The sequence below is a fragment of the Musa acuminata genome, chromosome BXJ2-3, assembly GCF_036884655.1.
Source record: "Musa acuminata AAA Group cultivar baxijiao chromosome BXJ2-3, Cavendish_Baxijiao_AAA, whole genome shotgun sequence".
Classification (NCBI taxonomy): Eukaryota; Viridiplantae; Streptophyta; class Magnoliopsida; order Zingiberales; family Musaceae; genus Musa; species Musa acuminata.
The window spans coordinates 39,739,609-39,765,863 of NC_088340.1; the positions used below are offsets into that span (position 1 = coordinate 39,739,609).

General features: G+C 45.3%; 5 protein-coding genes and 1 pseudogene across 8 annotated transcripts; 2 read left to right on the forward strand and 4 right to left on the reverse strand.

Moving 5' to 3' along the window:
* Positions 1 to 3,608: 3,608 nt before the first annotated feature.
* LOC103978888 (RNA demethylase ALKBH10B) lies at positions 3,609 to 9,953 on the forward strand. Its single transcript, XM_009394840.3, has 7 exons — positions 3,609 to 4,352; positions 6,770 to 6,900; positions 7,042 to 7,159; positions 8,152 to 8,253; positions 8,595 to 8,710; positions 8,787 to 8,941; positions 9,190 to 9,953. Exons 1-7 carry the CDS (start codon positions 3,767 to 3,769, stop codon positions 9,626 to 9,628), a joined length of 1,647 nt encoding a protein of 548 aa, XP_009393115.2. The 5' UTR covers positions 3,609 to 3,766; the 3' UTR covers positions 9,629 to 9,953.
* A 177-nt stretch (positions 9,954 to 10,130) lies between these two features.
* Positions 10,131 to 11,572, reverse strand: LOC103978887 (uncharacterized). The gene has a single exon (XM_009394839.3). It carries the CDS (start codon positions 11,391 to 11,393, stop codon positions 10,473 to 10,475), a length of 921 nt encoding a protein of 306 aa, XP_009393114.2. The 5' UTR covers positions 11,394 to 11,572; the 3' UTR covers positions 10,131 to 10,472.
* Positions 11,573 to 11,869: 297 nt separating this feature from the next.
* Positions 11,870 to 12,806, forward strand: LOC135607611 (probable galacturonosyltransferase-like 4; annotated as a pseudogene).
* Positions 12,807 to 19,235: 6,429 nt separating this feature from the next.
* On the reverse strand, positions 19,236 to 20,994 carry LOC135608194 (UDP-glycosyltransferase 73D1-like). Its single transcript, XM_065100806.1, has one exon. It carries the CDS (start codon positions 20,813 to 20,815, stop codon positions 19,343 to 19,345), a length of 1,473 nt encoding a protein of 490 aa, XP_064956878.1. The 5' UTR covers positions 20,816 to 20,994; the 3' UTR covers positions 19,236 to 19,342.
* A 231-nt stretch (positions 20,995 to 21,225) lies between these two features.
* LOC103979544 (pyruvate, phosphate dikinase, chloroplastic-like) lies at positions 21,226 to 24,325 on the reverse strand. 4 transcript variants are annotated; one of them, XM_065100812.1, is made up of 9 exons: positions 24,192 to 24,325; positions 23,977 to 24,106; positions 23,779 to 23,907; positions 23,508 to 23,645; positions 23,357 to 23,434; positions 23,120 to 23,260; positions 22,895 to 22,941; positions 22,109 to 22,213; positions 21,226 to 21,501 (listed from the first exon to the last, which is right to left on the reverse strand). In XM_065100812.1, exons 1-8 carry the CDS (start codon positions 24,221 to 24,223, stop codon positions 22,174 to 22,176), a joined length of 735 nt encoding a protein of 244 aa, XP_064956884.1. In that variant the 5' UTR covers positions 24,224 to 24,325; the 3' UTR covers positions 21,226 to 21,501; positions 22,109 to 22,173. The 4 variants fall into 4 exon arrangements, with proteins under 4 accessions (XP_064956884.1, XP_064956882.1, XP_064956881.1 ...); XM_065100810.1 differs by having other exon boundaries at positions 22,895 to 22,959; XM_065100809.1 differs by lacking the exon at positions 22,895 to 22,941.
* On the reverse strand, positions 24,309 to 26,151 carry LOC103979545 (probable protein phosphatase 2C 35). Its single transcript, XM_065100807.1, has one exon. The coding sequence runs from the start codon at positions 25,239 to 25,241 to the stop codon at positions 24,309 to 24,311; it is 933 nt and encodes a 310-aa protein (XP_064956879.1). The 5' UTR covers positions 25,242 to 26,151.
* Between the last annotated feature and the right edge of the window lie 104 nt (positions 26,152 to 26,255).

Consider the following 26,255-nt stretch of genomic DNA (forward strand, 5'->3'; position numbering starts at 1 on the left):
TGCAGATCACTTTCTAGTACAGTTAGCAAGTTGTATATACATGCATATACATGATTGGATTAACAACAGTAGTCACATCATTGGAAAAGTTGGTCTGAAAGTTTCTAACTTGTCATTCCCAATCTGCACTTTCATGGTTGTGTGGGTGGACTCTCCATTCTTAGAAAAGCTCAGCTCCAGTTAGATGATGAATTTAGTGTTCCACATTCCATCAAGCACTGTGGTCAAACTTGCATCTAATCATAGCATCCTGCGGTAGAAAAAGAAGCTCACTTGTTGGATGAGAATTTGGGACACATCCAGTAAGACATTCTTCCCTCGAGAGAAATCATAACATAGAAGTCCTGGACATCATCATGAGGAAATAATCACCTTTGTTCATGCTGTTCATATGGTAGTAAAGAAGCATTAGGCACACAGCTATTAGTATGCCCACGATCAAAGCACCATGCAATTAGCATCGGCAAAAGGATACTAACAGGTCCCATCAGATGAGACTTTGAAGTTATCTTCATGTTTGGGGCACTTACTGCCCTCACCGACTTGATTGTCCAAAAGAAGCCAAGCTTTCACTGCATGTAATCCCCATAGCACTTTGTTGATGGGTGGGAGGAAATGAGCATCTGATTCCTCCATTCCCTTTGGAAAGCTAAAGCTACATTAAATGCTGCATCTCTGATGTACTTATCATTCTTGCCATGTGCCGCAGAGCTGATCCGAACCATCCACACTGTCATCGAGAATGAAGAGAAAGTAATCTATTTGTCTACAGTGAAATGAGAGGTTAATGCTTGACAAGCAATACTGGAATAAAAGGAACAGATTCTTGTCCAGGGATTATTCAATTGATCTTGAGTACTATGGATGTGTATGAGTGTATAAAGTAGAAAGAGTAGAACAAAGGCTAGAAAAGCAGGAGTCAGAAGGTTCTTGTTAGAGACTTAATACCACTAATGTACTCATCATCATCACTATGTACAAGTGCAATAAAGTGTCAGTGGAGCTGTGTCATGATGTATTTGTCTACCACTCAATAATTGGAGGCATGCATATGAAAAGTAGAGGGCAGATGGAGCTCATACGCCCACTTGGTGGGCTCCAAAGAGCAGAGGCTTTTGTGATGGATACTGCATGTGTAGTCAACTTTGCAACAAAAGATTGAAAGCTTCAAGAAGAACATATTCTGAGTCAAGAACTTTATGAGTGATGGAGCCATTTGTGGTGCTCAATGCTCCTCGGATGATGTCCCAGATGAACATTTTAGAAAGGGTGCCTTCGGTTGTCTAAGCTATAAAGACATGGCAGGAACTTTGTGGTTTCTCAGCATCTAAATAATCACACCTGCAAGTTTCATGCTATCATTCTGTAGCTCTGCAGCAAATATCATGCTACCAATGCAATAAAACATGAGCAACATCTTTGATCTATGATTCTGATACAGTCATTCCTTGGAGCAAGGATGGTGACAGAAGATGCATCTTTGCATCGCCATCCAAGAACAGGATCGAGCAAGGTGGCATCACGAATTGCATCAGAGGCATTACATCATACAAGAGATCTGTATGAAGCATGGCTGAGGAGTGAAAGAGGGTTTGAACACTGTACCTGAGAGCACTATGAAGCTGTCTGTGTTGCAGCCACCACCGCACCCACCATCACACGGCTGGGATTTGGTGCTCCGGCTCTTTAAGTTTCCACCACCCAATGAGCGCTTCGATCTCTCCCCTGTAGATTATTCCTGGGGAGGGAAGGAGCCGAAGGACCACCGCAGTCACGCTTTCTCATTGCTGGCTTCCCCACTTCATTCCCTGCGGTGGAGTCCCGCTTTCCATCCTCTCCTCTGCAGGCTTTACTCCCATGCTTTTACCGCCTCTTGTCAATCCACATATATATATATATATATATGTTCATCACATGAGCTAATTCTTTTTCCAAGAGAACCACTGGGTTTTGTCAAACCAAATAAGTACATGATATAAGCATAGGCTAATTTTCTTCTTTTGTCATTTAAATACTTATATTAATTACGTTTTATTATAGAAGGAAAGAGGCATCCACTGCTTTCTTACGTTAAGTAACTAAAGATGGGCAGTGATGACTTCCCATAAGCCAAACGATCAAACTAGTCGGGATCCATATTTGGGGGTTACACTGCCTCACCCTTTATTTTTACTGCTTGTTTTACTCTCTTCAGCTTTAAAAACCTTCATGCCATCAACACATTTACCACTTGCGGTGTGTTTATATTATTATTAGTTTCTATTTGCAATCCTCCATGCATTATATATTTTCTTATCAAGGGGCCCCACCCATCACCTCCGTCACCTTTGTGGTGGTGCGGTCGCCGTCGTTTTCCTCTTCGACATTGGTCTCTGCTAGGTCCCGGGTGGCAAAAGGATGGGCCCCGGCACATGGGTCCCGTTCAAAGAGAACGCTGGCAAGAAGGAAAAGGAGAGAAAACAATAGGAGCAGATGCGGAGCACGTACCTCGTGAAGCTTACCGCGCTTTAGATATAAGCCTCACACATGTACACCGCGGATGCAGACACCGTCCTGCAGGAAACTCACCTTTAAACTACTCCCCGCTACCCTCGTGACGCCTGTCGACGTCCATGCCAACCCGGTTCAGTAGGCGAATCGTTTCTCTGCTCCCACACTCGTATTTGCTGTCTTCGAGTCTTCAAAACTGAGGCTTTAGGGCGATTCGATCTCTCGAGGAGCCAAGATCCACACTATTCTAATCCTTACCGTCCTCGAATTAAATGACTGTGAAGCTTGCAGTCGTGCGACTTGCCTTCTGCGAGAGCCAAGATAGAATAGAAGCAGAAGACCTTCTTTTACGGTTCCCAAAGAAACGATAGGCTCAGGCGAAGTTTGGTGGTGCGACGTTAGCTCGCACCGACGAGCGCAGAAAACCTTGAAGTAAGCGCAACGGTATTTGGTGTTCCGAGGCGCCGCTGAGCTATGTTACTCGAGACAGGAAACACGGCGCTCGCTCGTGAGAGACGAGGGTAGTGCGCAGGACCCATTTCCGTCGTGAGATGTGATCTGTGCTTCCTGGCTATCTCCTCACACCCAGCTCTTGCAAACCGTTCGCTCTCGACGGGCGTGCTCGCTGACGCCATCTCGACGCCAGAACGGACGCAGCGCAACGAATACATAAAGAAAACGTATACGACTAATAATGTGACGCGGCCGGGAAACAACGGATTAAATGATTTCAGGGAGATCACGGCCGTCGAGAGACTGAAGCTGGATCACGACCGTCGAACGGAATCGCTCGAGGGAGGGCCGGTTGACCAACCGTCCCCGGGAATCGGACGGCCGAGATTTCTGGCCCCACAGGCCGCGCCACGCATCCCTCCGAACGAGCGGCGGGGGAGGCATCGACGTCCACATCGGGCGAGGACCACGTAGATGAAGGCGCAAAAGGGGATCCCGTCACCGCGGTGTAGAGGCGGGTAGCCGCATTTCGCCGGGACGGTGCGATCACCTCCGATCGCTGTACCGTCCTGGTCGTCCCGGTTTTTGTCCTCCGGTCCTCCTCGCTCGGCACGTGGCATACGGCGTGTACTGCCTCCAATAGTATTTATGGACGGCTCGGAGTCTCGCTCGTCGTCTCATTTTTCAGATACTTCTTTTGCGCTAATTACTTCAAGTTCCTCCCTCTCCCTCCCTTCCGCTAGAAAATTCAGGATAAATTGGGAAATTTTGGTGTGGAATCGGGGTGGAAAGTAGGAGGAGGAGTGATTGATCGGTGGAGGTGATGGCGACGGCGGTGCCGGAGGTGTACGCGAGGGACGCGATGATCGCGTGGTTTCGGGGCGAGTTCGCGGCGGCTAACGCGATCATCGACGCCCTGTGCGGGCACCTGGTGCAGATCGGAGAGGGGAAGGAGTACGAGGCGGTTTTCGCTGCCATACACCGGCGTCGACTGAACTGGATCCCCGTGCTCCACATGCAAAAGTACTACTCCATCGCCGATATCACCGACGAGCTCGGCTTGGTGGCGGCCAACTCCGCGGCGGTCTACTTCGCCTCCGCGGCCGAGGAGCCGCTGGAGGCGAAGCAGCTGGTGGCGACGCCGGAGGAGGAGAAGACGATGGAGAGCGGCGACGCTCAGGCGGATGAGGACCATGCTGCTTCGGAGGATACGGCCGCCGATGGCGCTACGATCGAGGTTGAAGATGAAGCGGCGGCAGCGGCGGAGGAACCTGCAACTGGTGCTGCTGCGGAGGGGGAACTGACCGAAGGAGGTAGGGTCGGCCTCGAGGAGGAAGCGGCGCCGGCGGAGGTTTGTTCCGGTGATTCTTCAGATCACAAGAGTGCCGAAGACGGTGACGGCAAAGGAGGTAACCATAATTTCTCAACTCTTGAATAAATCACTAATGTTATTCATTTGTTTTTATATTAATAATGCCGTCGTGTTTTAGATCGTTTTAACATCATTTGCATTCCTAATTGGTAGATCTGTTTCCATCACCTTTGGGTAGTCGTCCGCACCGGAGCGAAGCTGGACTCACCCACCTCTTCTACCTCTTTGGTATGTTAGGGATTGCGAGTTGTATCGGACGGCCCAGATGCCCCGATCTTTACTTACCTCCATTCCACGCCGCCGCCCTAGCGGTAGGGGGCGTCGTCGTCGAGTTAGCGTAGTTACTTTGGCCCGTCAATGGGTTCACGAACGGGGGAATTGAAGTACTCCTCTGGAGCGTGTTGAAATCATGTAACTTTCTCGTCTTGGATTTATGGTGAGAGGGGTCTCCTAAAGAGGGCACGCACTCCTTAGAAGGGTGGAGTACATCAACTTGGAAAATAAGATGCATGCCAGTGGCAGGAGCTACGACACATGGAAGGTTTTATTTATTTTTTTGGGGTCGGGATAGAGGTAGAGAGCTCCGGGAATGCGTCACGTGGCATTTGCTTTAGGCCTCGACCCGTGGGATGGGGATCCAGCGATTTCTTTAATACGTGTTTAGCGTGGGGCCGTCTGATCATCATCGGACGGGCTGGATCAGCTGATGGTCCTCGAATCTGGTTGGGGGAGCGTTGGTCGGGGGCACGTGCTGCTCTGTTTGGTGGTCAACCAACCCAGATGGGCTGGTTTGGTGATGCGCCGGTCATGCCGCGTGTCGATCGGCGGCACAAATCAGCCGTTTGGCTGCTGCTTTTGCTGTTAATTTACATTTTTCTGTAGCGGGGTCTATTGACGGGAAGGTAGGAGAGGAGGGGTGGCGGTGGCCGCGTCCCACTTCTCAAGGAATCCAAGGTTGAAACGGTACGTAGCCGCCTAAATCAAGTATTTAATCGACCCTTCACGAGTGGGACCCAGAGAGAATATACGAAAACTTAGCCCGCCGGGGCCCGCGGTTGTCAGCCCTTTTCCTCGGCCACATTTTTCGGTCTGCTCTGCGCGTTCACCAGGTCGGCCCAGATTACTAGAAACGTGTAAGGCCTGTGTGTCTAGAAGTTCAACGTGTTCGACGTCGGTCTAGATATGTGTTCGAGGAACTTTCTCCATTGAGCAAGCATCATGGCAGTCGACCGTTCCGTCATCAGGGGTGAGGCTTCAGTTTTGTTATCAGTTATGGTGAATCTATCTAGAACATCTGCTCTTTGATATGTCTGTGACATTTGGGAAAATGATTAGCCCAAAAAGCTGTTCTGAAACTTGACTGCCTTGAAGTCACTCGAAGTAACTTCATATGGTCTACATCAATCATTTTTGTTGGAATCAAAAAATTGAAAATTCTAAATGAAGGTAGGTCTAGGCCTTTTTATCATAGGAGAAATGGATGAGGATATGTGTAGGCAGCTCTGCTGCTATGGTAACTATTTCTCGAATCTTTGAAGCCTCAAGGTAATAATCAAACTAGACTACGTTGCTAGTTTGTTTTGTCGTAAGCTAACTTGCCATACCAAACAGTTCCATTTGTCATCTTTTCTTAATAAATTATTTTGTTAAATTTTCCTAAATCTAAATAGCAACTTAGTGAAACTCCATTGTGAGGGAAGTACTATATGTTCTTTAATCATATATCAATTTTTAGTGGTGCATATCTGATTATGTGCCAACTCTCTTCATATTAGAGAATTCCTTGTGGTAGCACTCCATGCAACTAAAAACCAAACAACTGCGACCATTTGGGTTGCTTCATTCAACCAGACTTGGATTCCAGCATCCCTCACTAGTACTGACATTCAGTGTCCCGAAGATATCAAAATGCTATCCAATATGCATGTCATAATTATCCCAATGTGCAGCTTTTCCCAAGTTAAAGAGTTCTTTTGTGTCAATGTTATTAGTTGTCAGGTGAGTCATCCTTAATCATTTTATCGATTTTGTTTACAAATTCCAAGAAATTACTGAACACTGCTTAAAAATTGTGAAACACCTAAGATGATACAACTTAATGTGATTAAATTAGTATAAATCAAACAAATTCTGGAAATATTAAAGGTTAAAATCACTACTCCAATGGCTACCAGGAACTACTTCTGACCGTGGTATGTGCCTTTTGGCTACCTGGTTGATTGCGGAATCCTTTCAATTTAGTCTAATAATTGATTTAGAATTCTTTGTACTAGATTATGAAGATCCATAATGATAAACTGCAACAGAAGCTTATTTTGAAAATTTCCTGTTTGCTTCTGCAACAATACATTGGATATGAAGCAGTTGTGTCTAAAATTTTCATCAATTGAGGCAATAACATTTCAAAAAGTTTCACCTATTGCGGTAGTTTCTAAAATATTTTGTTGCTTCTAGGATCTCAAGAGGAAGGAACTTTGTTCGACAAGGTCAATATTTGCATGGACCATGAAGATTGCTTGGCACGTCCTGAAAGGATCAAGATCTCAAAAGGTTTTGTGGCCAAGGAGGCAGTGAAAGGGCATATGGCAAGTTCCATCTTAACATCATTTAGCATTTTCTGTATAGTGATGCAATAGAAGATGCCACAGGGCTAATAGTTCATTTATATGTTTATGAGTTTCCTATATGATCAAATTTGCTAATTGTTCTTTGTAATTGTTGATCAGGTCAATGTTGTAAAAGGTCTTAAGTTGTATGAGGACATTTTCACAGACTCAGAGCTTGTTGGGCTTGCTGAATACGTTAATGAACTTCGTCTTGCTGGACGCAGAGGAGAACTCTCAGGTAAAAAAACAATGTTCATTGCTTCTTTGATATGAATTGGTTTTTAGTATAAAATAGTAGGATTGCTTTTCAAGGGATTACTATTTATTCAGAGGTCAATTCAAATACTTGGAGGCTGACATGATTTTATGAAAATTAGGCTTGTTATTTACATCTCAGAGGACCAGAGAGTTACAAACTTATATTGGTGGTTTTCCTGTTCACTCTTTGCTTCAATTCTTTGTAGATATTTCAGAGTTTACGAGAGTCCACTGTGGTTAAATGAACTTCAATCTACAACCAACATCAGAGTTTCTCCCTTACATGGACTAGCCTTGTTTTCTTGAATCTGGCTCAGAGTTTCCATTTGTTAGCATGCAGCATCTTGGAGTGTTTATGTTGTTGGTAATGATAAAAAGTTACTTAAATTTTCACTTGGCTTCATTATGTAGTTTAGACTTGGAATCTACCTCATAATAAAATATCAGGATCTTTCCTTCGCCGACTAGAAATGGATCAAGCACTGGATTTCACCAAAGGGTTAATTGCAAGTGTCTGTTTCTTAAATAAGAGCAATGGAAAATTAAACAAAATATAATAGAAGAGTTTAAAGAAATGAAGTGAATTAAGGCATTTGGCATCTGTACTTCAGTTAATTTTCTATAGTAAGATTATGCTTAGCAAGAACTAAGCAAGTCCCTTGTTCTGCTTTATGATCTCATGCTTTACAAATGAAGTTGCGAGTAAAAGTTGCCTTTCTTCTGCTAATATCTGAACTTAATAGCAGCATTCAATTCGTATACATCATGTGTAAACAATTTGTCTGATGTTGTTCATGATGTGATGCAAATGATATGAAAAAATCCAGCATAATTGCAGGGACGTAGTATATAAAGTTTCCATTTCTGATCGATGCACATATATACTTTGGTATACATAACATCACCATAGATCCAATCTGATCATCAGATGCTGAATTTGTTCCACAATTGTCTTTGTGCCTATGTTTTCAGGAGAAACATTTATTTTCTTCAACAAACAAATGAAAGGGAACAAGAGAGAGATCATTCAGCTTGGCGTTCCACTATTCCAATCAACTACTGAGGATGCAGCAAGTAAACCCCAACTTCTTGAGAACTGTTCCAAACTTCTATTTTTATTTCTTACAAGGTTTGGTGCATTTTTCATTTTTGCATTCAAATGCACATGATTTTCCCTCGAAGTTATTAGCAGCATTCTGATTCTATTGATAAATATCATGGTCATTGATGTCCTTTTGTCCATATCTAGCACTTATTTACAATGTACAATCAAGACTAAGCCTCTAGTTTCTCGCAATTCAAAATATATCTGAATTCTGAAATTTGCAAAATGCATCCGAAAGCATATAAAAACAACCTTTTATCAATGTGTTAGACTAATAACTACTGGATAACAAAAGAAATGTTTGGTGTAGGTAATATCGAATCAATTCCACCTGCTTTGCAGACTGTAATTGATCACTTGGTCCATTGGCGCTTAATACCAGAAAGTAGGAAGCCCAACAGCTGCATAATCAACTTCTTTGATGAGGTAACTCCTTTTCTTCATAGCATCGGGAAAATCTTACATATGCCTTAAGATTTCAAAGTTCTTGATTCTGCTGCAGGATGAACATTCACAGCCATATTTTAAACCCCCACATTTGGACAATCCCATTTCTACGCTTCTCCTCTCAGAAACGACAATGGCTTTTGGGCGGTCTCTTGTCAGTGACCATGAAGGGAACTATAAGGGATCCCTAACCCTTCCAATAAAAGAAGGGTACGGACTAGATCCTACATCAATGGTTTTCCATTAGCTTTCTATTCTTTCCACAAGTTTATGCTCTTAAATTACCCAATTCGAATGCAGCACCAGTAGAAATTTAGGTAATTAGCCGATGTAAGTTAAAAGAATCCCTGTTTAACTGGCGTCTGTTCGGAGGCATAACACTGTAATATACTAGCAATAAGACACTTCCAATGATTAGAAGGTTGAAATTTGTATAATCGTGCATGACTTTGTTGCAGGACGCTCCTAGTTATGCGTGGCAATAGTGCTGAAATGGCGAGGCATGTTGTGTGCGCATCACCAAATAAGAGGATGATCATCACATTTGTGAAGGTTAGATCTGCCAATCACCTGGCAGATTCACCAGCCGCGCTACAGCCAACCAAAGCGATGACCCTGTGGCAACCTGCACCAAAAGTGTCCAATGCTGGAGTCATTGCCTATGGGCCTCACGGCATGATTCCAGCAGCATGGGGACTGACTCTTCGTAGTCCTGTTGTCATGCTGGCGCCACCCAGAGCCATGGCCATGAGCTCCAGCAAGAAGGCGCCACGCAATGGCACAGGCGTGTTCTTACCATGGATGGTTGGACCAAAGAAGTACACCAAGCATCTTCCGCCTCGTATCCAGAAGAGACGGCTACCGTCGTTGCCATCTCCCTTAGAAGCTCAAGCATAGATGCTCCTGGCTCCAGAAAGTCACTGAGTGTGACTCAAGGATCATTCTTAAAGAACTATAGGGATCAAAGTCAGCAACTTTTGAGGTGCATTTTCTGTTTTTTGGAGCAGTGCATGTAGTTAAGGTTGTGACAAGAACGGTGGAGAGGTATTTGTTGTTCAGAAGTTTCCTTTTCCATTAGCGTGGCTAGTCTCTTTGAAGTGGAGGGCTGATTACTACACCATTTTTAGGTTAGCAAAAGCTTGCATGAATCCTCTCCTGGGAATCTTAGAATTTTGTAATATTTATGTTAGTGTCATCTTCAAGGTGATAGATTTCTGAGTCACACTTCTTTGGTTAAATTTAGATTTTCGATCTCCACAAGAATTTGGTGGTTTTCAGTTAAAGAGTTATTCAGATAGACTAGCTTGAAATTATGAGATGTCAGGTGTAATCAAAAGAACTCATATAGATCATCATCAACTTTATATCAAGTTCTACAGGCACAGATGAAGAGAGCAGCTTCATAAAACCATCTGACTTTTATAAAGAGCTGAAGGCATATACTGTGCTTATCAACTACATACCAGTTTATTATTTCCCTTAGTTAACTGGGTATGATATTTGCTTAACCTTAATGACAGGTAAGGACTGACAGTTTGCGTTTATGGTGAAGTAGAAAAGTCAAGCTGCTTTTTGTTGGTTATTCTCATTAGTAGATGGATGCTTACAATCAGCTGATCTAATCTTTTCCTCGCTTTCAAATGGCAAGCACCATCCCAGTTGAAACATCAGGCAAATAACTATTGACAATCAAATGCACCATCGCTTTCAAATGTCGTCGAATCAAGGATTGGAAGGATCATCATCGTCCAGACACTGATCCACCACCCTTCATCTCATCATGCTCGCCCAAATCCTCAATCTCATCCCACCCGAGATCATCTTCCTCTGACACAGAATTCTGCGTCGAGATGATTAAGAACTCACCGTCCTTGCATGACCCTTCAGCCACCACAGCTTCATCCGACTTGCAGGTCGACTTCGCTTCCCTGTCTTTCTTTTCTTCTTTGTTTTCTTCCGTCTCAAGTTCTTCCTCGTCACCCTCGTCATCATCATCAACCTCCCAGCTCAGCTCCTCCAACTCCTCCTCTCTCCGAATCATCCTCCTCACAAGCTTTGCTCTGGCGTCCTCTGCCTGCTTCAGCTTACGCACCCGGTAGTAGTACCGGAACCAGAATGTCTCGTACTCCACAACACCAGGCACCAGCTTGTTCAAAAGCCTAAGCAAAGCTCCATTCTCACGGCAAAGATTCTCGATCTCCTCCTCCTTCTCAACCAAATCGAATTCGGATCTCCACTTGCTGAAGTCCTCGGCCTCCTCCGGGTCTTCCGAGAAGGTACGCACCTCCGACTGTACTGTAAGCAGCTCCACGTCGAATCGGCTGTACCTCCGGGAAGAGCTGACGGTGTTGGTCGGCCCGGAGTCATCTCCAGTCTCCACCGCTTCTTCGCCGGTTCCCCGCCACACCGAGCCATCGAGGTCACGGAAGGCGCGCGCGGCGGCCTTCCCGACTGCCTCCGTCTCCTTCTTCAGGCCGGTGCCAAACTCCGCGAGGTCGCGACGGTAGGTCTGGATGACCGACTCCGACATGGAGGCCAAGGTCTTGATGAAACCACCGAAGCTCCACTCCGAAGCGCCGCCGCCCTCTCCTCGTCGATAGTCGTCATCATGCGGCTGGGAGGGCTCAGGATCGGCGGAGAAGACCGTCTTGAGGAAATCCATGGCGGAGAGCACGTCTTCGCGCTATAGTTAGGGCACAACACGAGGAGAGAGAAGGGCGAAGAGAAACAGAGACGCCGAGGACGAAGGTGATACGGTTCAACGCATAACGTAACGGAAACGTCCAATAACGGAGAGGGATGGTTTGAGACGGAGGGGATCCGAAGGTGCTGATCACCGGAAACGGATTGCCTGCTGAATAAATGACCCTTAAGAAATAATTTCTTAGTGGGTTTTTGGAAAATTGTGTCGGGTCCGCATCCGGATCAAATCGAGTCGAACCCGACTACTTCCTCTAACCGCCTCGATAACCTCAACGCGCCTTCCCCTCCCCCACCCGCACCCCCCGTAGATAGCAGCATTACACGTCACAGTAATATGTCGTCGATGGGTCTTCCTCCCGTGCGTCTCACCCTCCCTCCCGTTTCCATTGACAGCTTTCCTAGCTCACCCGTACTTATCGCCTGCCCTCCCTCCTTTAACCCCTTCGTCTTCTCCTTCGCCTCCAACGCCACCTTCAATTCCTACCACTTCCTCTCTCAGCTGTGGCAGGATGGCTTCCTCCTTTCGTCACCACTTCCAAGGCCTCCTGCCCTTGGCACTCCTCCTACTCCTTGCAGACTGCGCCTCCAGCATCCACGTCGATGTCATCCGTCGCCTGTCGAGCATGCCCGCGTCTGTCCCCGTGTTCCGCGAGGCCCCCACCTTCCGGAACGGGGACTAGTGCCCCTCGCCGTCGACTGTCGGTGGACGCGTTGACGTCACCATGACCCTCCATGCCAACTACCTGCGCGGCACCATGGTCGCCGTCCTCTCCATCCTGCAGCACACCTCCTGCTCGGAGAACGTCACCTTCCACTTCCTCGCTGCCTGGTTCAAGCCAGACGTTCTGGCTAGCATCCGCACCGCCTTCCCCTACCTCGACTTCCGCATGTACCGCTTCGACTCCCACCGTGTGCGCAGCCGCATCTCTATGTCGTCCGCCAAGCCCTGGACCAGTCGCTCAACTACGCGCGCATCTACCTGGCTGACATCCTCCCACCCGAGGTCCGCCGAGTCATCTACCAATATCATCGTCGTCGATGACATCTGCCACCTCTAAGAGGTGGAGCTCGAGGGCCACGTGGTGGCGGCATCGGAGTACCACCACGCCAACTTCACCAACTACTTCACCGACGCATTCTGGTCGGACGCCACCCTCTCCAGCACCTTCGACGGCCGCCAGCAATGCTATACTTCAACACCGGGATGATGGTCATGGACGTGGATTTGAGGAGTTACATTAGGGACTTGGTATTTAGAAAAGTTGAACTCAAGAACCAAACTAAATTTGAGGGCAAGCTAGTGCCAAATTATGAGGGCCCTATCGAGTTGTCAAGGCCGTCTGAGATGGAACTTATCACCTTAAAACAATAATTGGGGTGGTATTACCAAGGACTTAACATATTATAAACTTAAAGAAGTTTTACCTTTGAGACATCTCTCGATGTCAAGTCAAAGTAACTATTCCCTAAGCGTCAAGCCTTAATCTTACATATCTTTGGTATCAGTTGTAAAAAAAATAAATATTTTCAAGGTATAGATGTTGCAAGGGAAAGAAATTTTATTACTTTAGAAAATCTATACCAACTCGATCGGACCTCTATATCCAAAATAGGATCTCAATATACCGAAGTAGAAGATTAGTTGGGTGGACCAACTTGATGGTATGACAAAGTAAAGATATAAGTATTAAGTTGGGTAAGCAAACCCAATGACTCAGTAAAGGCCAGCATAACATGACAAGACAATTAGTAAGCATCAGAGTAAGGTGGCAAGTCGGGGTCATCATTAAAGGGGACTTGGGTAGCTATCAAAATATTTTAGTTTTTAGGGTACTCAATAAATGAGTCTTTCTTAATCTCTATACTGGGCACCTCGTCTTTAAATGAGCTAAGGTAACATAGTATCAGTACTGATTTAAGGTGACATCTGACCTCTCTAAACCCTTTTTGAACTTGGAAGAGGCCATATAGTCGATAATAACTTCCACTTGATACCTCGGTATCATGGTCATCTCAGCCTATAATATATCTTTTAGAGTCTCTAACTTATTACTCAAAAAACTCTGAATTTATTCATTCAAGGTGGTCAATTGCTTGGTCACACTCATGACCTACTCGTTATGACAACTTACCTGACAAGCTTAGAGTTGAAGATCATCGGCGAATGTAGCTCTCCGGTAAATCATAGCAGTTCATCCTCCATACTATACTTGTTGCTTTGGATCATCTTTAATTATTCAACCTTATCCATGAAGTGTCATTGCCTCTTCCAATTATGTTGATAGCTCCTCGAATCTCTACTTCAGTGACAAGCTTTGGGTTTCTCTTCTTCATCTTTAGCCCCTGCATCTCCTCGATTATAAGAGACTGTTGATTAATCATTGAGTCATCATCCCATACATGATCAATATGGGTTGCGTTATCATGATGATGCTATAAATCAAAGATAAAAGAGTTAATATTATGTAATAATAAGACATTAAAGGGGTTAGTTGTAACTTAGCTTACTAACACTTCATTACGATAGCCTACATCAAGTAAAACCTCTAAGGGGGAATGGTAAATTTGTTTTGCTATCATGGTGCATAGGGACTATTGGCAGTGTTGCTCCGTAACTTCAACGTTGTTCCATATTTTCTATCCTTCTTGTAAGCCCTCTCATCTTGGCTACAATGATATGTATGAAAATGAGTCTAGTATACTAGCTATCTTTAGTATTATAAAGGGCAAGAACTTGTCATTTCATAAATCAAATACTAACCTTGGTCTTTCTCATTTTCTTTTTGATAAGAACATTGAGCTTCAAAGGCCTTCTAAAAATGTTAGTGCTTGAGGGGCAATAGGCACTTTATTTAATTCCTCTTTGGGAATCTAGACTACTTTAGGTTCCTTAACCTGTCGAGGATGAGACATCTTCTTTACGACCTTCTTCCTTAACTGATTGGTAGTGAAAGATTGGTTAGACTAAATCGGGACTAATACCTCGAGTATTGACTTATAAACAAACAGGAGAAGAGCCGAAGAAGCTCTTGTTATGCCTGAAGAGGAATCAACTCCTCTTCTCCGTAAGGCTCGAATATCGATACCCATAGGAAATCAAAGACATGAGGTTGCATAGGTTAATTATCCAAAGTAACAAAAAAAAAAAAAAAAGAGAAGGTGGGTGCAAAGAAATCCACGAGCCAAGTTGAGACCCACGTCAATCGATCAATCCTTGTTTGTCTTTATAAAAATCTCAGAAGAAGAGAGCACACCTCTTAACCTAAGTGCTTGATCTATCTTTTCGTTGAATAAGAAGAAAATTATGTTACATATAGAATGCATAGATCAAGTAAGATTAAACCCTCAATCCCGACCTATATATGTGAGGAAGAAGTACTCATTCTAACCCTTATTATTGAAAGAGGTACTATTAACGTTAATTCCCTCTTTAGTAGCTAGGTAGTAGTTTTGTAGTAGCTTTTTTTGCCTTACGCAACTAAAAACAAACAACAAAGAGTTTACATGTCATGTTAATATTGTATGGTAGCACTCCTCGATAAACACCACCAAATAGTATCCTGAGTTAGGCGTCATTTGTGAGTGTAATATCATTTACTATTGGAGGCAAGACACAATTATTAGGTGAAAGGGAAAATAAAGTCCCGCCTTTAGGGCATTAGAAGACAAACAAAAAAATCTAAACATTGGGTCATATGTGATCGGGCTAAGGGACTTGCAGCTTGAACTCAATTGGGATGGAGTACTTGGCCAACAAATTATCCCAGAGTTGTTTGCTTATCATCAAGTCCCTATTTTATATGATTTTCATGGACTCTAAATCATGAAGAATTTTTGAGTTTAGTGGGATTGACTCACTTGACGAAGGAGAGATTGGACCTTCCTCTACCATTAAGCTGTCCAAGGACGGAGTGCTAACCTCCTAAACAATTGATAGTTATAAGATTGGAAAAACTTATGAGAGAAAGGAAAGACATCCCGACCTACAAAGGCCGAAGAAATTCTTTGATCGAGGTGTTGAAAGGCCAAGGTGCTAGAGAGCTAACCCGCTTAGAGGATGGGACACTTACGAATCGACTCGTTTTTATGAAGAGGACCAAGGACTAACTTGCCTTAAAATAAAAAGCTAAGGCTAAGAAAAAGAAGATCATAAGGAATACCATAAAGGCTCATATGAGAGAATGGGTCTCTCCCCATGACTAAAGATGATTTATAGGAAAAGATTAATCTCTCTCTCTCTCTCTCTCTCTCTTCTCTCATATACGGAAGAAAGGTGTCCCTTCGAGTTAAATCCAAAAATATATTAATTAATTTAGAGTGTGAAAGTGATCGATGTGTAAAAGCTACCTCAGAAAAATTCTTCAATAACGAGAGATACAAGGCAAAGTATACTTGATGAATGAGTTGGCAAAATCTAACCTATGTAGGGCGAAACTCATCACAGCATGAGGTACAAGACAAAATGTGTTAAAGACACATAAGTCGATAAAACTTGATCCACATAGAAAGAAATTTGTCATAGTTAGAGGTATAAGGCAAAATGCATCTGAGATATATGAGTCGGCATAACTTGACCCACACAGGAAGAAATCTATCTTGGTATAAAGCACAAGATATAATAAATCCATAACACGTAACTTAGGAAAACTCATCTTATCTAAAGAGAGACTTCAAAGACATAAGTTAAACTAAGCCGAGAAAGCCCAGCCTACCTAAAGCGAGGCTTGCTTATGAGATGAAGGTTAGAAAAACTTAACTCTCTCGAGGCTAGCTTGAAGTGGAGGGGTTAGGCACCAATCCTCTGTTGCTTGAGGTTATAGGTCGGGTACTGACTATCTCCATTGACCATAGTAGAGGGATCGAATGTCAACTCTCTTCTTGCCCAAGGTAAGTAAGTCAGGCATTGACCTCCACCTTTGCTCAAGATTGATAGATCGATGCTGATCACGATGCAGGGGTCAGGTGTCAACCCCTCTTTATTCTTGAGGTGGGTGGTTTAGGTGTTAACCTCCTTCACTAACCATAGAGGAGGGGTCGGGTGCCGACCCTCCTCTACTCGAGGTGAGCTAGTCGGCATGCATCGATCATCTTGTTGCTTGAGATAGGGAGGATAAGTTCTTAATCTATTTTTGGGTGTGCCCAAAGTACGTTGGTCAAGAACTCCTACTTCCCCTCGAATAAGTAATCAAAGGAGTGTAAGATTAATATGTCAAATTGGCTAGATATCATACTTCAAGACCCTTATCAAAGAGCCCTCGAAGCACAACTTCGAGAGAGAATAAATGATATGAGGATACTATTGATCAACTATAATTCAACATATGTTTTTCATATGACATGTTCAGCCAGCCCGCTTGCGACGTGCTCCTCGGCTCCGTGTTCCCTGAGACACACTTGCGCGGCTAGCCCGCCTGCGTCGTGCTCGTCAGTCGCATGGCGCCCGAGGCCACGCCTGCGCGGCCTGCCCGCTTGCGCCGTGCTCCTCGGCCGCATGATGCCCGAGGCCACACCCGCGCGGTCAGCCCGCCTACGTCGTGCTACTCGGCTCCATGCTCCCCGGGACACACCTGCGCGGCCAGCTCGCTTGCGTCGTGCTCCTCGGCCGCATGACGCCCGAGGCCACACCTGCACAGCCAGCCCGCCTGCGTCGTGCTCCTCGGCTCCATGCTCCCGAGACACACCTGCGCGGCCAGCCCGCCTGCATCGTGCTCCTCGGCCGCATGATGCCCGAGGCCACACCCGCGCGATCAGCCCGCCTGCGTCGTGCTTCTCGGCTCCATGCTCCTCGAGACCGCGCTTGCGCGGCCAGCCCGCCTGAAAGCTGAAGTCATGCCTCGGACTCCCATTACAACGACCGACCGACGCATAGCTTCTTTCCAAGGGGGAACATTATGAGGATAGTAATTATGATGAGACTCGGCTGATGTCAGATGACGCCTCACGCCTCGATCGACGCGACAGCACCTGGTCAAACGGACCAGAACGTCGGTCGAGGCACATTTACGCCTGCTCAGGCTCGATTCTTCACGCCACGCCAACACCAGTATCAGACGTCACCACCCTACCCCCTGTAAGCGGGTACGTCAGAAAACAATAAGCTTCCCTATAAGTACCCTCGCATTCCGAACGGGAGAAGGGGGAGAAAAAAAAAACTTCTTCATCTGACTTCCCCTTTACATCGACTAACTTGATCGTCGGAGGGGTCGGGTCGAGCACCCCGACCCGACCTTTGTGTAGGATAACCAGTTAATTAGGTAAAGGGAATAAAGAACGTTAGGCCAACAGTTGAGTGTTGCCCGGGGTCAGCTGAGGAAGACGAAGGCAGCAAGAGAAGTATCAGCATGTCGAGATACAGGTTCGGAAAGGAGAAGTATCAGATGAAAGTCAAACACCAATCAAACAATCATAGTAACTCGAAACATAATAAAATCTTATTACAACTCCTCGTCAAATACTTTGCAGCTAATCTGCTGCTCATTCTTAAGTGCACTCGAAAGGAAGATCGCACCCCTTTTTATTGTTTAAACTCATGATAAACAAATACTAATATTATCTTAACACTCTCCCTTAATACCAATATATCTAATAATGGTGAAAGATCAATACAACCATATCAATCATCTTTACAAATATACCTTTCATGATGCGCAGAATGAAGCAATAAATATCTTAGACATGTAGAGAATAGACCAACGTACATATCATGTCACAAAAACCTATTAGGAATGCAGTATAATGACCAGAATTTAACTGCGGTTAGTGTAAACAACTTTTTAGCCGTGACCTCAGGGCCGTCGTGGCTTAGTTCGGGTCCGGATGACGGGTCGCCGTTTCCTTCAGGAAGGGGCTCCTTGCCAGTGCGCCCGGAGAGAGACGCCTCGTCTTCGTCCCTGCACGCAGGTCGGGTCGGGATGCTCGACTCGACCCCTCCGATGATGAAGTTAGTCGGTGGTTGTGGAAGTTTTTTTATTTTTTTTCTCTTTTTTTTTCTCTTCCGTTTAGAATGCAAGGGTATTTATAGGGGAGTTCGGTGTTACCTGACGTGCCTGCTTGCAGAGGTAGGATTGTACCTTCTGATGACGTCTGACATCGCTGTTGGCGTGGCGTGCAGAACCAAGCCTGAGCGATCGTTAATGGGCCTCGATTGGCGTTACGACCCGTGTCAGCCACGCGCTATTAGCCCGACAGAGACGCGGGGTGTCAGCGGGCGTCACGCAAGTCTTATCGTAATTATCACCCTCATCAACTGCTAAAGCTTCGATCAGTACATGGAGGGTGAATCTAGATGGCAAGACATCCAACACATATAGAATTTTCATTACAAGATATATAAGTGAATAACAACATACTTTAAGAGAAAAAGGGAAGCACAACACATCTTAGGAGGAAAAGATAACCTTGAAAGTTAGTATGTCTAGAAAGAATTATCTGCATGGTTCATAAGATGACAATGGCAACATAAGATGGATCTGAATTGGTAATTTTTTGCATGCGCAACATGTGACATGTAGAACCAGATGGATAAGAGAATCTAAAACAAATACTTGAGTGTCAACCATACTAACTTCAAGCAAGTCAAGATCCATTGTTGTGCTAACTTGGACTGTGCTAATCCAAGTGGAGCCGACCTCAGCTGTCCCGTCTTGTCTATTTGGCACCTCGACCCAGATGGACTCATAAATTATTATATCACATCACATATAAAAGATCAAAAAGATGATCTATTGATTCATGTGTACTTTGACAGATTGATCATCGTCAGGGAACTATGAAGATGTAAAGGTATTCGTCCAATTTCACCTAACAAGAAGAAGCCAAGTGATAATATCATTTATTTCGCCAAACAATTTCTGACGCATGGCGTGTGCTACATTATTACTGGAGGAAAACAAGTCAAACATTCATCTCCTATTCCTTCGCTTTTGTTGCCACCAATTCAATCAATCGTGTCACGTTCTCATACGAAGAACCTCCCTCCATCATCGCTTTCCGTGCCTTCTCTCCAAATTCTTTAGCTCTCCTTCTCCTCTCTTCTCCCTCCTGCCCTCCGTCCATCAACCTCTCCACGGCCTTAGCGACTTCCTCCCTCGAGATCCGCGCTCCCTCTTCCGGCGATTGCCTCATCTGCTGCATGGAGGTCTTGACGCCCACCGCGACTCCGATCCCGAGCACATCCAGGATCAACTTCTCGTTGAGGAATTGCTCCGAGAAGAGCGGCCATGTCGCCATCGGTACGCCCGCACTCGCGCTCTCCAGCGTCGAGTTCCACCCGCAGTGCGTCAAGAAACCACCCACCGCCGGGTGCGACAGGATCATCACCTGCGGCGCCCACCCCCTGATCAAGAGACACTTTGAGTCACCTTCTTTCTCGAGCTTCTCTTGCAGCCATTGGTCTACTGCGCCCGGAAACCTTTCCAGGCCATTGATGACCCAGATGAATGGCCTGTTTGAGGCGAGCAGACCGTAGCCGAGCTCCATCAGTTGTGCGGGTGCGAAGCTGCCGAAGCTACCGAAACTGACGTAGATCACGGACCGTGGCTTCATCGAATCAAGCCAATCTAAGCATCGGCTTGCATCCACTGACAGCTTCTTACCCCTATTAGCCATGTCCAACCTCCCTGATTTATAACACAGCGACACCGGTCCGATGGTGTACACCTTCTTCCCGGAGGCCGCCGCTAAGCGCTCGGCATATCCTGGCTCCAATTCGTCGACACTGTTGACGAGGACACCGTCCATGGCTAATTCGCCCTCTCGTACTTCATTGCAAATCTCCGTGAAACGAGGCAACAACTGGAATTGAAGTGGTAGTTGCTGCCTGGCGATCTCGAAATGAAATGGCAAGCCTGGGACTACGAAGGGCTCGGTCGGGGACGACGCGCGCTCATGGGGCCTGTAACAGTAGAGGTTGTGCATGCAAAGAAGTGCGAAGGAGCAAAAGCCTTGGAAGATGAAGCATGGAATGCCGAGCTCGCGAGCAACCTCCGGAGTCCACGGGTAGCGCGCGCCACAGATGATGCAGCTCGGGGCGATCGTCTGCTCTCGAAGCAGCTCCTCCAAGGGCTGCCGCAGAAACTTGGATCCGCGGTAGAGGTTGGGCATCAAGTCCATGGAGGGTAGGCTGTCGCCGGTCTCGCAGCCCTCCGGGAGGCCCACCTCCACCGAGGGTAAGGGGAGGGTGGCGAAGCGGATGGGAAGACCCGAGCTGGCGATTTGGGCGATGGTCGGGCTCAGTCGAGCGGCACCGTCCCGCGTCATCACGACGGTGACGGTCACGCCACGCTCGGCGAGCAGGCGGCCGATGTCGATCATGGGAATCGTGTGGCTCATGCCCAGCCACGGGATGAGAACAAAGTGGAGGTTCCTAAGACCGGACTCCATGACTGCCTTGGTTGAGCGGTGAGTAGGAGCGAGTCTCGTTGAGGCACAAGCGGTTGGATAAGAGTATGCTTGGGAATGAGATCAAAGGGCTTCTCTTATAAAGCTTCCAAGGCACCATCAGATGAGGAGTGGTATTACGACAGACGGAAAGAGAATTCCATGACAGATTCTGACCCTATGGAGCCATGAACGAAATTTCTGAAACGTCTCACAAAGCCTCGCCTCGGTGGACATCAACGGAAAACTCTCCTGCTATGACGACACTATGAAACCCATATCACTACGTCAACAACGTGCCCCATTAACCATTGACCAGAAGGAAAAATCTGACTCGGTAGATCAAACATACACGGCTGATGGAGCATATGAGGCCACTATGACGAGCGAAGTGGTAGACTAAGAACAAGACGTGTCAAACTTGAAAGGGCTCATAGAGATGGACGCATATCATCTTTAACATTGTTGACCTCAACTCAAAGGTCAACAGGAGCAGGTCATGTCCCTGATAACATGATGTCGACAAGGAACGGCTCCAAGGCCTCTTGAAAAAGTCCACTTCCTTCGTCTAGTCTATCGGAGAAGGATCTATCCATCTGTAACTTCGACTGTCACGACGTTGTCATTGCTTTCTTTTATCTTCCACAGTCACGATCTTTGTAGCAGGCTAACTTTACCTTCCGCTTCCACTGTCACAACCACACATTATTTTGTAGGTTCAATTTGCATTTTGTAAAACTAACATAATTCACTTAAAAAGTACAGCAAAAGAATTAAATATCAAAATGGATTAAGTAAAACCGCACATTCAATGCTCTGTTGTGTGTGCTTAATTGATTATCGAACCATTCTTTACCTCTGAATCATTTATTGGTATCTGTCCAAGCTCTTACAATTATCTTTGTGTGCACGTTGGCCGTGATAATTTTGTTAGTGGGTTAGCTTATTAACTTCATTTTCTTTTGCAAGTAGTGTTTGACCTACATCCGATGGAGGAGGAGCAAAATTCTACCATAAACATAAAACCTTTGAAATTACTAAACAAGAAAAGTCGAAACTATAAGCCCAAACTATTTTAATTAACTAAGTGTGGACTTAATAGAAATTAAATTCTTTCTTGTGGTGCATCTAGCTTCACAGCCCAGATCCTTATTTATCATTGTAATAAGAGATAATAAACCTGATTTTCTCGATATGAGACTATATGGGACTTGGCAAACTAACAAGTAGCATAAACAAATTCTCGTAGATAACATCTATTGCTGCAAGCAGAAAGCAGAGCAATTAGTATCTAACCTTTCTGCAGGACCGATCTCCTCTTCTGCATTTATGTGTTATGATCAAAATACAAACAGCAGAACTTATGTGTTTCCACAACCGCTGATCTGATTTGCAGCAAGCCTACAACAAAAAAACAATTGTTAAAATAGTAGTTGTAATGCAACAACAGCAACAAAGCATGAAAGGATTTCAACTCTGAGCCGAGTGCAACATATCTCGAGAGAAGAAATTGTTTCTTTCATAGCTATTCAAACAAGTTCCCATTTTCATGCAAGAAGAAAAGCCTAGAGAAATCATCAAGAAGACACATATCTCATGCTTTTTGGTACTCTGGATATTCCTTTGAATAACATATACAGAGGTAGGGATCTGGAACGAAGACTTCTAATGAAAGAGATATGACAAAAACAATAGTTTTTAGTTCAAATATTTTATCTGGCATTCAGTATGAAAGACAGAGGCCATTGCAAAATCCATGAAGTGAAAGAGCCTCTTTTTTTTTCCATTCTTGCCGCCAGCCTAAAATCCACTAGAGACAAAGGCCAGTCCAAAATTTATGAAGTGAGACAGACTTCTTTGTCATAAGCCTAAAATCCAGTAGAGTTCTAATTTTTTGATGCAGTTAATGTGCTTACTCATGAAGGCTCAATAGATGCACTACACATTTCTTATTCAAAAGGAGTCACAGGCAGAACCATCTGAGGAACAATCTTAATTGTTCTATATATATGAAATTTAAAGAGTTGTATCCGGCTAGATAAAGGTAGAATAAAGAATCTAGTATTTGAAAAGATAATGTACTTGATGAGATCACCGAGAAAGCTGTGTTTAACAGAAATTCCTCGTCTCTGACAAGTATCCAAAACCTGGTTAGCAGCAATAGAAACTACTAAATTCAAGAATTTGACGTTAGAGACCCACAATTGTTCTCCTCTTTGCTATTTGTTTGAGTAGCCTGGCAATAAAAAACATACCAAAGCCACCAGATGATAGTTCAAACTCTAATCAAAATAGGTGGTAACTTACCTTCACAAAACTCCTACATGATGAAGTAATGCCATGAACGAATCTAACTTGATTACAATGTGCTTGTTTCAGCTTGAGGCATCTTCTCGATGACTCTTCCAATTGATCACGATCAACCAAGATATTCAATTCAAACAAGCTCTGCTGCGAAGTAAGCTTAGCCTTCAGCTCGAGCACCATACATCCTCCTAAGACCTCCTCCTCTGTGCTGCAGCTTCATACATATATACCACTTACCTTGAGATCAGGCCTAGCTCTTCTGCCTCTTTCTGCAGCAATCTTAATGAGCTGACCTACTCCTTTCTGATCAAGCACCTGATTCCACACAGGAACAGATCAATCTCCCATAAGCAATAGAATAAGATTCTTTCATGGACTTGTGTTTTACCTCAAAGGGATCATTTTGGAGGATGCCTTTGGATAAGTAGATGGGAAGAAACTTGCGGACATCATCCCTACTGTATTCAAACGTCATCTGTGTGAGGTCATTTGTTCCAAAAGAGAAGAACTCTGCCTGCACAGCAATCTGCAAACATGAAGTTTTGATGTAGCAATATTTGCAGATATTGCTAGTAGATTCAACTTGAAACCTTGAGAGTCAAGCTTATAACTCAGTTGTTGCATCGAAAGGAAGACACAGCCTTGGATACACATTTTACCTCATCTGCAACAAGGGCAGCCCTTGGAACCTCGATCATGGTTCCGACCTTGTAGCTTATGGAGGTTCCCATCTCAGTGAAGGCTTGCTGTGCCACTGTTCTTATCAGACTCACTTGATGCTCAAACTCCTGACACTCAAAAAGTCAAATAGATTCGGTGTTGAACACTCAAAAGTCAAGATAATGTAAGGTTCGTGCCTGAGGTGTTCCTGTGAGAGGAACCATTATCTCTGGCAAGACTTTCACTCCCTGATTGCTCATGGAGATTGCAGCTTCAAATATGGCCCGTGCATGCATTTTGGTCAACTCCGGATATAATATGCCAAGCCTAACAGTAGAGTTCTTTCAGTGACAAGTGCAGAAATCATTCAACAAGCATTACAAGAAGAAAAGAGAGCATCGTTGGATCCAACCTGCAACCACGGAAACCGAGCATGGGATTCATTTCAGAGAGCTTCTCTATTCTTGAGAAGACTTCGTCCTCACTTGTGCCGGTCTCGGCGGCCAGTTCGGTGACGATGTCCTCGATGTTACCCTCCGGCCACGGCTTGACTTGAGAGGAAGTCAAAGAATGAATGGTTCGCGGTTAGTTTCACCACCTTCAGCTCCGGCACGGCAATCAAGCCGACGCTCTCCAAGTCCGAGTCTCCGAAGCTCCTCCATAAAGCCAATCCGAAGTCCCGCACCCACAGCCTCGGTGGATCAGGTCTGTACGTCTCCTCGTTGTCGCTCCAGCTCCGTGCGTTGGGATCCTCCTCCCCCGACACCATCGCCCCGTACTGCCTCAACCTCTCGCGCTCGTCCTCCCGGAGCGGCTTATGGTCGCTCGACAGGTCCTCCGCCACCACACGATCTCCGTCCCAAACGCCTGCCACCACCCGCGAGTCCCCCACGTTCGCCATGACGAGGTTGTCCCCCCGAACGAGAACTGTGACCGCGGTGGTGCCGCTCGAGGAATCGTCAATCTCGCTGTCGTGGAGCGCCATGTTTGTGGCGGCGAAGGTCGAGCGGTATGCTTCCGTGGTGTTTTCCCACAGGTGAGGGTCACCGGCCAAGATGTCCGTGAGCCTGTCACGGACGAACGCGGAGCACTGGGCGTCGAAGTCTCCGTGGCCGTCGAACACGCCGAAGAAGTGGAGGTCCGGGTTGCCCTGGAATTGCGTCTTCACGCAGAAGTTGTCCTCGTTGGCGCGGTCCGGCCAGCCGGGGTAGTAGCCCCGCTGCGTGAGGGAGGAGTATTGCAGGGGGAGGCCGACGCATGGGATGGCGGAGGAGCCGAGCGAGGCTCCGAACAGGACGTGGCGAACCCTGTGGGGCGGGGCAATCGAGGGGTCGTATTCGTGGACTCGGGAAGGGTCAGCGGCGGCGTGGGTGGCATGGCAGTGGACGTGGACGCAGCAGTTGCAGCGGCAGCGGCACCACTTCTTGTAATGGCCAAAGCACTCGACATGCACACATGCCATCCTAAGTGGTACAACTTCAAGCTTCCAATGAAGAAGATTATACGATGAACTCTTTCTCTCGTTCGTAGCTACATCTGATACGGGTAATCTGCAGCACCTGATAAGGCTCAAAAAGATGGGCAGAGAATAAGTGAAGAAGCAACAGTGACACAATAATTGAGTAACCAACAGGGTCAAGAAAGGATGACCAGTTAATTAGGCAAGGGAATAAAGAACGTTAGGCCAACAGTTGAGTGTTGCCCGGGGTCAGCTGAGGAAGATGAAGGCAGCAAGAGAAGTATCAGCATGTCGAGATACACGTTCGGAAAGAAGTATCAGATGGAAGTCAAACACCAATCAAACAATCATAATAACTCGAAACATAATAAAATCTTATTACAACTCCTCGACAAATACTTTGCAGCTAATCTGCTGCTCATTCTTAAGTGCACTCGAAAGGAAGATCGCATCCCTATTTATTGTTTAAACTCATGATAAAACATACTGATATTATCTTAACACTCTCCCGTAATACCAATATATCTATATCTAGTAATGGTGAAAGATCAATACAACCATATCAATCATCTTTACAAATACCTTTCATGATGCGCAGAATGAAGCAATAAATATCTTTGACATGTAGAATTTAACTGCTAAAGCTTCGAACAGTACATGGAGGGTGAATCTGGATGGCAAGACATCCAACACATAGAATTGTCGTCACAAGATATATAAGTGAAGAACAACATACTTTAAGAGAAAAAGATGACTTTGAAATTGGGAAGCACAACACATCTTAGGAGGAAAAGATAATCTTGAAAGTTAGTATGTCTAGAAAGAATTATCAGCATGGTTCATAAGATGACAATGGCCACACAAGACTCATAGATTCATATACCAAAAAATAAGAAGGGATCTGAATTGGTAATTATTTGCATGAGCAACATATGACATGTAGAACCAGATGGATAAGAGAATCTAAAACAAATACTTTTGAGTGTCAACCATACCAACATCAAGCAAGTCAAGATC